Source organism: Aotus nancymaae, unplaced genomic scaffold (assembly GCF_030222135.1).
Source record: "Aotus nancymaae isolate 86718 unplaced genomic scaffold, 86718_ANA_hifiasm-v0.15.2.pri h1tg000007l, whole genome shotgun sequence".
In the NCBI taxonomy this organism is placed as follows: domain Eukaryota; kingdom Metazoa; phylum Chordata; class Mammalia; order Primates; family Aotidae; genus Aotus; species Aotus nancymaae.
The window spans coordinates 57,167,847-57,181,516 of record NW_026988418.1 but is presented as its reverse complement, the minus strand read 5'-3'; the positions used below and the strand labels follow the sequence as shown (position 1 = coordinate 57,181,516).

Below are 13,670 nucleotides of genomic sequence, written 5' to 3'. Positions count from 1 at the left end.
CTCTTCCCTCCATCTAAAATGTAATTTAATAAAGTATAGATAATTGGGAGTCTTGAAACTCATTTTCTAGCCCTGGCTCAGTCACAAATTTGCTGTATGATTTTGGATACTGCTTGACTTCTCCAGGTTTTAGTTTCCTTAGGTAAAATGAGGGCAGTCATAGGTGATTCACCTCTTAAATCTTAAGATCTATGAAATTCTGTTTATTTTTCAAGACCACTCCTCCCATAAAGCTTTCTCCACTGTTTTGTGTTAATTCCTTACTACTCTGAATTTCTTTAAACTTTTTAATATCAAAATTTAATTTTCCATTTACAGTGAAGTCATATTACTGTCCCTTATCTCGAGTACCTCAGTACCTGGGGGTACAGTAGGTGTCCTTCTTATTTCAAAACAATTTATTTTTCCTCCTTCAAAGCTTTGTTCCGTTGAGGCTTGTGCCATCAGACTGTATTAGTTACCACCTCTGCAAGTGGTTGTCATTTACTGGCCACTCTCAATCATTCCGTTTACTCCCTGGTGATTTTAACACCTGAGAGGGTCCCCCACTTTATCTTTCCCGATGATACCACCTGGATGATCCATCCAACACCCAGTCCTATCTGATTCTTGATCACACCGTGTCTTCACCTTTTCCACCTCAGAAAGTCCCATGGCCACATTTTTTACCTTGCCAACCCCGACAATTCTACCATTTTCAAAATCTGTTTCCAGCACACTTTCTGGATTACCACCTCCTATTCTTCTAGCTTATTTTTCTGACATATCCAGCAGGCAATTATTTGACCTCACTGATGTCTCTCATCACCACTATCACCTTACACAAGCAGTCTTTCCCTTCTTGGTTTGCTTTCCTGTTTCTCTGGAGTAGATTTGATGTTCTATCATTATTTCTGCTCCTTTGCAATCAGACAGTAATTCCCTCATCCATCATGACCCATACCAAACCTATCAACTTGCCTGCAAATGTATCCCTATTCTCTCTCTTCTCTTCTGTCGCTATGGATAAAGTGACCTGTTCATATCTAAGTTTAACTCTGTCACTCAAGATGCCATGTTCTCTCATCTTCTTTAGGACCTTGCTGTCTTGCAACATGGTGCTCTTCTCTCCAGCATCATCAAGTTCTCTCTGCTATGAAATTATCATCATTTGCAAATTAGGCTCTAGTATGCCTAATCTTTAGAAAAATATCTCTTCCTTGACTACATATTCCTCTTTTATCTGCAATCCCATTTCTGTAGTCTTTCCAGCAAAACTAGGGTAATGCTATGTACTCTTGTGCTGCCATTCTAACTATTACCCACTTCACTTAGGCTTCAAGCCCCTCTATAGTCAGAAGCTGGCCTTGTTAAGTTCACCAGTGATTTCCATCTTGTTCAACCCCATCTTCCTTCTTCACCTTGCTTGACCTTTCAGGATCACTTGCTACACTGAAAACGCACTCCTGTTTTTCCACTACCTTACTGGCTTCTTCTTAATGGCCTTTACTGGCTCTTCCTCTGCTTGACTTTCACCTTCTAGAGTTCACCCCAGGACAGTCATTCCCAAGGCATGAACCTATATGAGCGACATCAGCACCACTTGCAAACTTGTCAAAACTGCAAATTCTCAGCCTCACAATCGGTTTAATCTAAGAATCATCCTTGATTTTTCTTTTTGTCTTACACCCGCATCCTCTTGAGCAGCAAATCCTACTGGCTTCACCCTCATGATATATTTCTAATTAATCTGCTTCTCACCATCCCCCTTCAACCACCTTAGCCCATGTCTTCGGCACCTCTCACGTGTGCCACTTCAGTTGCGTCTTCCTTGCTTGCTCTTTTTCTCACTCCTCCCTTTCCTTGCCACGAGCTGTTATCCTCACAGAGTGATCTTTTAAAAATAAAAATTAGCCATGTAACTACCCTGCTCAAAACCTTCCACTGATGTTTGAATAAAACTGCACTTAGAAACATTACATGATCTCACCTCTGCCCCTGTGTCTGATCTCATCCTCTACTTTTTCCTTTGGTCCTTGTGGTCTAGCCACATGCCTTCTTTTTTTTTTTTTTTTTTTTTTTTTTTGAGACAGATTCTTGCTCTGTCGCCAGGCGCCAAGCTGGAATGCAATGGCACAATCTCGGCTCACCGCAACCTTTGTCTCCCGGGTTAAAGCAATTCTCCTGCCTCAGCCTCCCGAGTAGCTGGGACTACAGGCGCCCGCCACCATGCCCAGCAAATTTTTTTTTTGTATTTTTAGTAGAGATGGGGTTTCACCATGTTGGCCAGGATGGTCTTGATCTCTTGACCTATTGATTTGCTTGCCTTGGCCTCCCAAAGTACTGGGATTACAGGCGTGAGCCACCGCGCCTGGCCCCACAGGCCTTCTTAATGTTTCTTTGCCACAGGACCTTCACACTTGCTATTCTCACTGCATGGACTATTCCTCTCTCCTAATCTTTGCAGGGCTGACTCCTCCTTGTACTTGTCTCAAGTCAACTATCGTTTCAGAGAGGTCTTGTAATCTCCTAAAGAAATGTTGCCCCTCTCCCCAAATCACTCTCCATACATTATACTTTAACATTATGTCATAATATTTATTACAATCTGAATTTATCTGACTTGTTTACATATTGTCTAGGTTTGCCCAAAATATGGGAGGGTTCTGGCTCCATAAGATTGTGGCCTCATCACTGTTGTATATCCATGCCTAGAACAATGCCTAGCACACAGTAGGCATTGAGTAATCATCCATTGAACGAATAAAACTTATAGGAGAGAAGTTTAAGTCAGAAAGGCAAAAGTTTTGTGTGGGGTAAATCTTTTTTTTTTTTTTTTTTTTTAAGACAGAGTATCTCTCTGTTGCCTAGGCTAGAGTGCAGTGGTGCAATCTCAGCTCACTTCAACCTCTTACTCCCAGGTTCAATCGATTCTGCTGCCTCAGCCTCCTCAGTAGCTAGCATTACAGGCATATGCCACCACACCCAGCTAATTTTTGTATTTTTCAGAGACAGGGTTTCGCCATGTTGGCCAGTCTGGTCTTGAACTTTTGACCTCAAGTGATCTGCCCGCCTCGGCCTCCCAAAGTGCTGGGATTACAGGTATGAACCACTGCACCTGGCCAGGTAAATCTCTTAATTCACCCATAAATGTGGCAAAATACTTGCTCTACAAGAGATAATAGAAACCCATCAGTAGATTCCCATCTCACATTCAGCATAGAACATACCCACAAGAACCAAATGGTGGCAAAATTATCCAGGAAATGCAAATTACTCTCTCTATCTCTCTTTTGTGACCAGCTATGTTTAATTTAATTATCTTAGAAAAATGAGCATAATGTAACTCAATTGTAACTAGATATTATTCCATATTATTCTGTATTTCAATTTCTGCCAGTCCAATAAGATTACGTGCTATGTAAGATACAGACTACATCTTATGTTTTTCTTCTAGCACCTGGAGGACCAAGAAAGTACTGAAATAACAGGTAAATCTGAGCACCAAATTTCTGGATACTCAAGAAAAGCTATTACGTGTCTTGCCTTGAATAAATCATACAAGTTCTCAGAGAACTAAAGGGATAGAATCAAGTAAAAATGAAATAAAATAACATGAAAAAAATTTGTATTTCTTTCTTTCCATCCGAAACTTGCAGTCATTCTCAAAAATGTTTTTTAAGATACTTTGATGTGTTAAGATTTACCTTCAGCTGGCCAGGTAAATCTCTTAATTCACCCATAAATGTGGCAAAATACTTGCCTTTGCAAAACTTCATAGCTCCAGGATCTGTGACCCTCTCAATTTTTTTCAGTAACTCTCAACCACACCTCATAGTGCAATTTCTCGTATGCCAAAAAGGCATAATGTTCAGTTTCAAGAAACAAGATTTTAAAAATGACTGCCATACCTTCAGGAGATTTTGTTAAATTTTCAGTTTGGTTCTCAGTAGTGAAATCCTTCTTATCTGCAGTAATCTCTGGTTTTGGAAGACTAAGCACACTTGAGGATTTCTCTTCTGAAACCTTATGTGGCTTGAGATCTAGAAAACCCAAAATGAAACTTATAAAGTGATATTTTGTAAAATGACATAATGACTGCTAATGTTTATATGAACAAATATTGAACAAGTTGCTTTACAATGAACAAGGGTACCTTTTCTCCCACTCTCTTTAGAAAGACTAAATATAAGAAAGCCATTAAGAGGCAGGGATTCTTAAAATACAGTATAATGTTTGCCATTAACAAACAGGACAGTATTTGCAAAGTTCGTACTCCCTAGGAGCTAGCTGGTTCTTTATGAGCATTATGACCAAACAGTAGAGTTGTCATCTTGTTGTGCTACGTAGAAGAGGCCAAGCAATTTGTTTCTACTTTTACCTGGTAATGGCAACTGAGATGTGATTTGTTTTTTCTTTTTTTTTTTTTTTTTTTGAGACAGAGTCTTGCTCTGTCACCAGGCACCAGGCTGGAGTGCAGTGGCGCAATCTCGGCTGTAATCTCCGCCTCCCGGGTTCAAGCAATTCTCCTGCCTCAGCCTCCCGAGTAGTTGGGACTACAGGCGTGCACCACACGTCCAACTAATTTTTGTACTTTTAGTAGAGACGGGGTTTCACCATGTTGTCCAGGATGGTCTTGATCTCCTGTTCTCGGATCCGCCTGCCTCAGCCTCCCAAAGTGCTGGGATTACAAGTGTGAGCCACTGCACCCGGCTGATTTTTTTTTTTTAAGTTTCCAAACTTAAATTCATTCATTACTGTGTCTTTGTTAAATGTATCTCTCTAAGAAATAGGTACAACAGAATCTATCCAGGATTGAGGAGGCAAATACATTTCAATCTGTGTGTGTGCCAACCCTGGCTGAATAATACTGACTGCCTCAACTACTGTGCTGAAAAGACTTCCACAGTCTCATTCCATTTCAAAAGGAGAATAAGCAGTGCTTGTTTAGTGCTGTCTGCCCAGGCTGCAGGAGGTCTGAGAGGCAGCATAAGAGCCATCAGCTTCTGATCTCTGATGTCTCCTCATCACATTTATAAGTCATTGTTCCTTAATCTTTGGTTTATCAACTCTGTCAAAATTAGATGTTTCTATTGGCTGTGTTCATTATAGACAGCTGAACTTCAAGTATTATATTGTACAGTAGAAAATTCCTCTATCTGGGTATTGTAATTACTCAGTTTACTAAAGAGAAGCACTGAATTTTATTTCATCCCTAAATTCTTCAGCATGCTGCTCCTGAGAATGAAGACATTCTCCTACTCACAGCAGCATCATCTACCCAAGAAATTAACAGTAATTTAACAATGTCCTCTCTTACGGTCTCCTAATCAAACTTGTGCAGTGTCTCCAAAATATCTTTTATAGCTGTTTCTTCTTCAATTAAGGATCCAATCAGAGCTTAGGTTTCATATTCAGTTTTTATATCACTTTAGTCTCTTTTAGTTTAGAACAATTATCCCTTTTTTTTGTTTTAATGACGTTGACTTTTGAAGAGGCTGGGCTGGTCATCTTATAGAATATCTACATTTTGGTAGACATTTGTCTGTTTCCTCTTGGATTCTGGTTAAGGATTTTTGGCAAGAATTCTCTACAGGATTGTATTAGTCTGTTTTCACACTGCTTATAAAGATGTACCCAACACTGGGTATATCTACAGGTAAAAGGTTTAATGGACTCACAGTTCCACATGGCTGGGGAGACCTCACAATCATGGTGGAAGGCCAAGAGGAGCAACTCATGTCTTACATGGATGGCAGCAGGCAAAAAGAGCAAGCTTGTGCAGGGGAACTCCCCCTTATAAAATCATCAGATCTCATGAGACTTATTCACTATCATGAGAACAGCACGAGAAAGACCTGCCCCCATGGTTGAATTATCTCCCACTGGGTACCTCTCACAACACGTGGGAATTCAAGATGAGATTTGGGTGGGGACACAGCCAAGCCATATCAAAGGTCTATGCACTTTGTGTTGCATTACATGAGAACTCGCTTACTGCTAGATTGTCTCACTGTTGGTAGGAGTTCGATTACTTAGTTAATGTAGAAAATGCTGAATGTCTCCATTGTCAAGATACATTTTCCTTCTTACAATTTGTAAGTATATGGGTTGATATTTTGATACCTTACAAATGTTCTGTTCCCCAATGAACTTCATTACTTTCTTGCATTTTAAATTAGTCAGGTCTCCTAAATACATTTAGGCAAATTTTAAGCACATAGGATGAAAACTAAATGTTATTTACATCTTAGTTTTCTCATATAACTCAGCCAGGTCTGTAACATACAGGTCACAGTAGGTTATGTCATCAGCTATCACTGGTTATGTCCTAAGAGGCCACTGCTAGGTATTAATTCAGTTACAGACATTTAACAGGAATATGCACTATGCTAATGTATTACCTAGATTAAGATCAGATGTATCCTGAACAGCTGTTTTATCTGTATCTTCGTTTTTCTTTATAAAAGAAGGCAGTTTTTTAGAAAGATTGTCCAGATGATTATACTGAAAGAAAAAAAAAAAAGACTTATTTTAGACTTATACATGGCTGAAATTCAACTGTCACAAATATGTTAAATTGATAAGCAATGATGAAAACATATTTTTAATGACCAGAACATAAAGTTTACAAATTAATATTCTACAAGAGACTAATTAACCCAATTCTAGTTTTTGTTAACTAGTCATAATTTCCTGTAATTTCTTCTGGAATTTTCATAGAAATGCAGGGTGTTTGGAACATATGAAAATACTCACTTTGAATCAGAGTTTTAATGAACTGGCCAGTGAGGGGAAGGTTGGGGCTGTGGTCCTACATGTAGGCTCAAATAGAACAGGAGAAGATCATTCTGCCTCTCTGAGCTTCCAAGAACTCACAATCTCTTAGTGGTATCTTAACAGCTGATGGATGAGGAAATTTTAACTGAATAAAGACTCCAAAATGAGTTATCAGAGGATAATGATAGGAAGGATTCTGCCTAAAAAGGCTTAATATAGATAGGAGAGGGTAACAAATAGTGAGAGTGAAAGGCAGGATGGGGGAGTGATAGTAATACACTGCAGAGAACTTCTACTTAGGTGCAAGACCTGAAATTAGTCTTCCCTATCACATGCTGGTGAGAATATGGATTTGATGGGGAAACATTAGTCAGCTAGGTCAATGCAGGAAAGAATTAAACATCAGGAAAGATAGGTTACATAATAACATATGCAATATATCAGGCTTTATAAATACTTTTATTTGATTATTGTACATTATATTCAGTTACCTGAGACTGATACAACTCGTTCAATTCAGATTTTAAAAAGGGTGGTATTACACGGTTCCTAATATCCATTAGATAATTTTTTGTTGTCTCAATTTCCTTCCTGGTTGATGTTTCCATGATTATGCAAAAGAAGACACAGAACATCTTCAGGTGTTATCCTTTGTACTTTAGCTCTAACTTCCACAAAAATGAACGCAATCACCAACAATAAAACTGAGAGGAATTAACTTGTTAGATATTGTTTGTCAGCTTGTTTTGGTTCATTTTCTCATCTTTTAGAATTAGTTACATTTCCTACTTTAAAAATCAGACTCTCATATAAGATAGGAAATAATGGTACCAGGTGTTAGTTTGATTTTAGAGTTGATCTCAAAAGGCTAAAAACCACATAGCCCTGTAATGGTTAAACTTTTTGAGGTTTTTCAATTCTCTGAGGTTTAAATGACAGCTAGAATTACTGGTTTTCATAATTTCAGTAGCAGTAGTAACAAAAAAACCTAAACAAATCAAATACAAAAACATGAGGCATAATTTGTGAATAATGTGGTCAGTGGTTATAGAGTTAAATAAAAGCAATTATGATAATCTTGCTTTCCAATACCAGAACCCCTATACTGGGGAGACATTATATAGGGAAGGCCAATGAGATGTAAACTGAAATCACTGGGTAAGTGTCCAGGAGCTTTTAAAGAGGGCTAACTCAGTTGGGAGGCTTTTCCTTGTCCTTGCCTGGTATCTTTTTCTACTTCCTGAAATACGATGGCTGAGGCTGCAGCAATCATTTTGCAACTATAAAGTAAACTTCAGAATGGAAATCATGAACTAAGAATGTTGGAACAGATAAAAGGAAGGAATCTGAATTCCTGATGATGTTGTGGTGCTTCCTACCATAAACTGCCCACCTCTGACTTTTTCCACATTAGGAAAAATAAGCCCTTTTTTAATACAAGCACTGATTTGGAGGTTTTTTGTTAAATGTAGCTGAACTTAATTGTACCTGAAATAGTTTTCATTTTTAAGTGCTTATTGCATGACAGGAGTTTTGCAAAGTATTTTACATTTAATCTTGTAATAACCATATGAGTTACTATTTTTTAAAATTTTTCCTTTAAGTTCTGGGGTTCATGTGCAGATCATACAGGACTGGTTTGCTGCCTCCAGCCCCCCATCACCTATATTAGGTATTACTCCTAATGTTGTCCCTCCCCAATCTCCCACCCCTGCCAGCCCTTCCCTAGCTCCCCACTCCCAAACAGACCCCAGTGTGTGATGTTCCCCTCCCTGTGTCCATGTATTCTCATTGTTCAACACCCACTTATGAGTGAGAACATGCAGTATTTGGTTTTCTGTTCTTGTGTCAGTTTCCTGAGAATGATGTTTTCCAGATTCATCCATGTCCCTGCAAAGGGCATGAACTCATCGTTTTTTATGGCTGTGTAGTATTCCATGGTGTATATGTGCCACATTTTCTTTGTCCAGTCTATCTTTGATGGGCATTTGGGTTGGTTCCAAGTCTTTGCTATTGTAAACAGTGCCACAATGAACATACGTGTGCATATGTCTTTATAATAGATCAGTTTATAATCATTTGGGTATATACCCAATAATGGGATTGCTGGGTCAAATGGAATTTCTATTTCTAGGTCTTTGAGGGATTGCCACACTGTCTTCCACAAAAGTTACTATTTTTATCCTCATTTTATGAGTTGAAAAACCAAGCACAGAGAGGTTAAGTAACCCCTTTCAAATCACATTACCAATAAGGGGTGGAATCTAAATTAAAACCCAGGTTGCTTGCCTCCAAGCCCATGATCTTGACAATTGCACATGCAGGGAGCCGTCAGTCCCGCAGTGTGAGATCTGAAAGAGACCTCAGATATTTGACAGTCCAATTAGCCTCAGTTTATTGATGGGCAAACTGAACTCCTGAAGTAAATGTTACTGAAGTGAAACAACCAGCCAGCATCATACATTTTGTAAGTCATCAAACTGTAACTGATTGGATCTGTGAACAGTGCTGTTATAGTAGTTGGCCTGTCTAGAAATACCAGACAAGCATGACCAAAATACAACCTTACTTAAACAACTTTCACTTCCCACTGAAAGTATATTATCTCTATTGCTTCACTGGATTCACTCATCAATCTATGGCAGTCTGGCTGCTGCCCACCACTTTCTTAAAATTATTCCCACAAAAGAAAGTAATGAACCTTCTAACTTATAAACCCAAATTCTTTTTTTCATTCCCATTTCTGATTCTTCCACGGCATCTTACATTTGCTGACCAACTTATATTTCCTAGAAACTTTCTCTTTCCTTGACCCAGTTCATTTTCCACATTGCCAACACTTCTTTTTCTGTGACACTCATCTAATTATATTTTTCACTCTTCTTCTTTAACAAGATTTCACTGGCTTGCCATTATATACCTATAAGTTAAAACTTGAAATTGTTAATGTTTTAAAATTTAAAAAAATTGAATAGATAATATAAGCATATGTACACAGTTTTAAGAACACTCAAAAGTGCATAATACTGAAGTACATCCTAGCCCCTGTCTCTCAATCTCCTTCCCCTCAGGCAATCACTGTCTCTCAGAGAGGCTTTTAGGGATACTCTGAGAATAATGGTCTTAAAGGTGCATTACCTTAAAATATGGCAGCTTGGAACACTGAATATTTTCAGCTGAAGGAATTTGAGAAAATGGTAGAAGCAGGGAGGTTATTCTCACCTTCCCTCTGTCCTTCTTCCCTGAAGCAGGACATAAAACCTAGAGAGGATTTTCTGACCTTCCCCTTAAGCAGTTCATAAGACCTTCCCATGGAGGTGCCCTTGTAATACCTGCAGGAAAGGAGGATCCGTATCTCTGAAGACAAAGGCACACAGAGAGGAATCTGAGCAACAGACCTCGCTGCAGTCCCCCAGTTTATTACCATTAGATTATGCTTTTTGTGCCCTATCATATTTCTCCATGAGTGTTTATTCTTCATCATATCTAGCATAAAGATACTCAGGCTTAAGCATTTATTTGGGTCTTCATTTCCTTATGAAGGCTACCATGTCATGTAAAACTTAAGCTATCCTCCCTGCAGACCAGAATATCCCTTCTAGTTTGACCTTGTATAGGGGAGGTGACCCATGAGGCTTAAAGTTTTATCTCAGCACTCCTCTAACACATTTCACAGGACAACCCTGACATTTTTATGAAGAAGCATATTAATCCTGAAGTCATTCTGAAAGGGGCCATGAAAATGTGTACAATAGATAGTATCATATGTGCTACTACATAGTCAATAAATACATCTGGCTGCTTCTCTCTATTTTCAGCTGGAGCTGAAATCCCCAGTGAGGACTAAAAGGAAACCAAACCATACGATGCTTAGAGCACATTCCTCCTGTGAATTATAAGAACATTGAAACTTTATGACTGTGTTCTGCATTAAGTTCCAGAATATTCATTAGTATATTAGAATCACCAAAAACACAGGGCCTTGAGAGCTTTCTTGCTTAGGAGAGGAAGAGCATCTATCTAATGGTCAAATGGGTTTCCTCAAGAGACAGTGAGGTCATCACACAGAGCTGAATGACCACTTGGTAGAACTGTTGAAGAAGAGAGTTAAATAACATCTGGGCACCTGGTAGGACACTTTGACCTATTCCACTCTCAGAGTCTATTACTCTGGGCCTTTTCAGGTGCTTATGCTTATTTTGGGGTAGAATTACCTCGTTTTGTCTATCTTTTCTTTCCAGCGTTTTGAAGATGCTGTGTGCCTATGTGAAAGGAAAGGAAAATATGATGAAAAGGGGCAATGATCTCAGCTTAAAAACAAAAACAAAACCCCCCACTACTATATGATGAATTGTTAATATTATGGGAGATGAAGGGCTGTGAATTCATTGACGTAGTCACCCAAAGTTATAGCACCCGCATATCCTATTTCCTCATCCATTACATGCCTAATACTTCTTAGAACACATTATTGCATTAGCTTACCTCCATGTCTTTTCAAAAAAATCTTTACCAAATGTGTCTGGTGGGCATTTTGGAGGCGTAGCCAAAGATTGCTTGTATAAATCAGTTAGGTGAGCTGCAACTTTAAACATAAATATATTTAACTTTTATCCCCACTTCTTTATAGGGCAACACACAATCAGTACACAATTACTCATTTGACATGCCTATTAAGAGCCTATATTTAATCCATCAAGTGTTTACTAGGATTTACATGACAAAGCTGTAATACAATAGTAAACTAGACTACTTTTATGAAATATCCTACTAGAAAACATACAGCTTATAGTTAAAATGTAAAATGCAGTGATATCTCATTTATCCCAAATTATTAGGGGAAGCGATATTCCATTTAACTGAATTTCCTCCAATCTGAAGCAGCAAATCTTAAAACAAATTAACCATAATATTGAAATTGCTTTTCTGAATATTTTCCTGCTTCCTGAATCTAAGAACACGAATATACGACAATGGTTGTTCAACAATTTAGGCAGCGATTCTCAGAGTTCATTCACAAAACATGATCTTGGTGGGATGTCAAAGGGAGATTAAAAAAAGGAAACGGTTTTCATGTTTCATGGTTATATGACCTTGGGAAACACTGATATATACAAGGTTAAATAGGTTTCATTACTTTCCTGCATCCTTAGTTAATTAATCTACATTGTGACTCTCTCAGAAAATAAGACAATATGAAGCATTATCCAAATTTATTTTAATATGAAACTCATTTTTGAAGGATCCTTCTCATAGATGAGTGTTTTAGAAAATACTATGGGGGAACGTTTACTAGGATCATTTTAATTATGTGTCAGGAACAGCTATAGGTATGCAAGAGCTGTTTCCTTCCCAGAATCGTTTGTTTCAAAACGTGTTAGTTTGTCTTTCACTTTTGAAAAACCTATGTGCTTTTCTTTGTTGTGCCTGTTGCTTTGTCCCACAGGTAAAAGTTCAAAAGCTACAGGGTAGGGTTGCCAGATAAACTATAGGGCCCCTGGTTAAATCTGAATTCAGATAAACAAACAGCTTTTTAGTATAAGTATATTCCAGGCTTCTAGGGACATATTGTATCTTAGCCTGCTTTTTGTTGCCTTAAAATAATACCTGACGCTGTGTAATTCATAAAGAAAAGAGGTTTCTTTGGCTCACATTCTGCAGGCTATACAAGAAGCATGGTGCTGGCATCTGCTTCTGGTGAGGGCCTTAGGCTACTTCCACTCATGGCAGCGGGGGAAGGGGAGCGCGCATGTACGGAGACCAGATAATGAAAAAGGAAGCAACAGAGAGAGGGAAGATGCCAGACTCATTTTACCAACCAGCTCTCATGGCAACCAATAGAGTGTGAATTCAGTCACCACCAAGAGGACAGAGGGCACCAAGCTACTCATGAGGGATCCACCCCTATGACCCAAATACCTCCCATTAGGCCCCACCTCCCTCCAACATGGGGGATCAAATTTCTTTTCTTTTTTCTTTTTCTTTTGGAGACAGGGTCTTGCTCTGTTGCTCAGGCTTGAATGCAGTGGTATGATGTCCAGTCACTGCAACCACCACCCACCAGGCAAAAGCTATCCTCCCGACTCAGCATTCAGAGGAAGTGGGACCACAGGCACACACCATGACACCCGACTAATGTTTTTTTTTAAATTTTATGTAAAGATGGGGTTTCACCACATTGTCCAGGCTGATCTCGACCTCCTGGGTTCAAGAGATCCACCCGCTTTGGCTTTCCAAAGTGCTAGGGTTACAGGCACAAGCCACCAGGTGTAGCCTGGGGATCAAATTTCAACATGCGATTTAAAAGGGTCAAACATCCAATCTATAATGTACTTACACCAAAAAAATTATTTGTCATTCATCTAAAATTCAAATTTAACTAGGCCTTCTGTATTTGTATTCACTAAATCTGGCCACTCTACTACAAGAGTTGCCCAGGGTAAAAGAGTGACCACAAAGTATAGGCACAGGGAGACATTGGGGGTTGTGATGAACTCCTGTGATGGTCATTTTAAAGGGGCAGCTGCCAATTATCTTCAGCCAAATTTACTATGCAATAATGTGAGATTTCAAGAGGAGAAAAATCTAGATAAAAAACAACAGCAAAAGCTGGAGGCATCATACTACCGGACTTCAAACTATACTACAAGGCTACAGTAATCAAAACAGCATGGTACTGGTATCAAAACAGAGACATAGACCAATGGAACAGAACAGAGGCCTCAGAAGCAACACCACACATCTACAACCATCTGATCTTTGACAAACCTGACAAAAACAAGCAATGGGGAAAGGACTCCATGTTTAATAAATGCTATTGGGAAAATTGGCTAGCAATGTGCAGAAAGCAGAAACTGGACCCCTTCCTGTCACCTTACACTAAAATTAACTCCAGATGGATTAAAGATTTA

At 38.8% G+C, this 13,670-nt stretch overlaps 1 protein-coding gene across 1 annotated transcript in view; it reads right to left on the bottom strand.

Annotated features, from left to right (window-relative positions):
• SPAG17 (sperm associated antigen 17) overlaps positions 1 to 13,670 on the bottom strand; it is a 253,988-nt gene that overhangs the window by 18,454 nt on the left and 221,864 nt on the right. The window contains exons 39-43 of the mRNA XM_064372648.1: positions 11,245 to 11,344; positions 10,974 to 11,021; positions 7,251 to 7,350; positions 6,384 to 6,486; positions 3,891 to 4,022 (exon numbers count right to left, since the gene is read on the bottom strand). Of these exons, the coding sequence (XP_064228718.1) occupies positions 3,891 to 4,022; positions 6,384 to 6,486; positions 7,251 to 7,350; positions 10,974 to 11,021; positions 11,245 to 11,344 (483 nt within the window). The remainder of the gene's footprint in view (positions 1 to 3,890; positions 4,023 to 6,383; positions 6,487 to 7,250; positions 7,351 to 10,973; positions 11,022 to 11,244; positions 11,345 to 13,670) is intronic.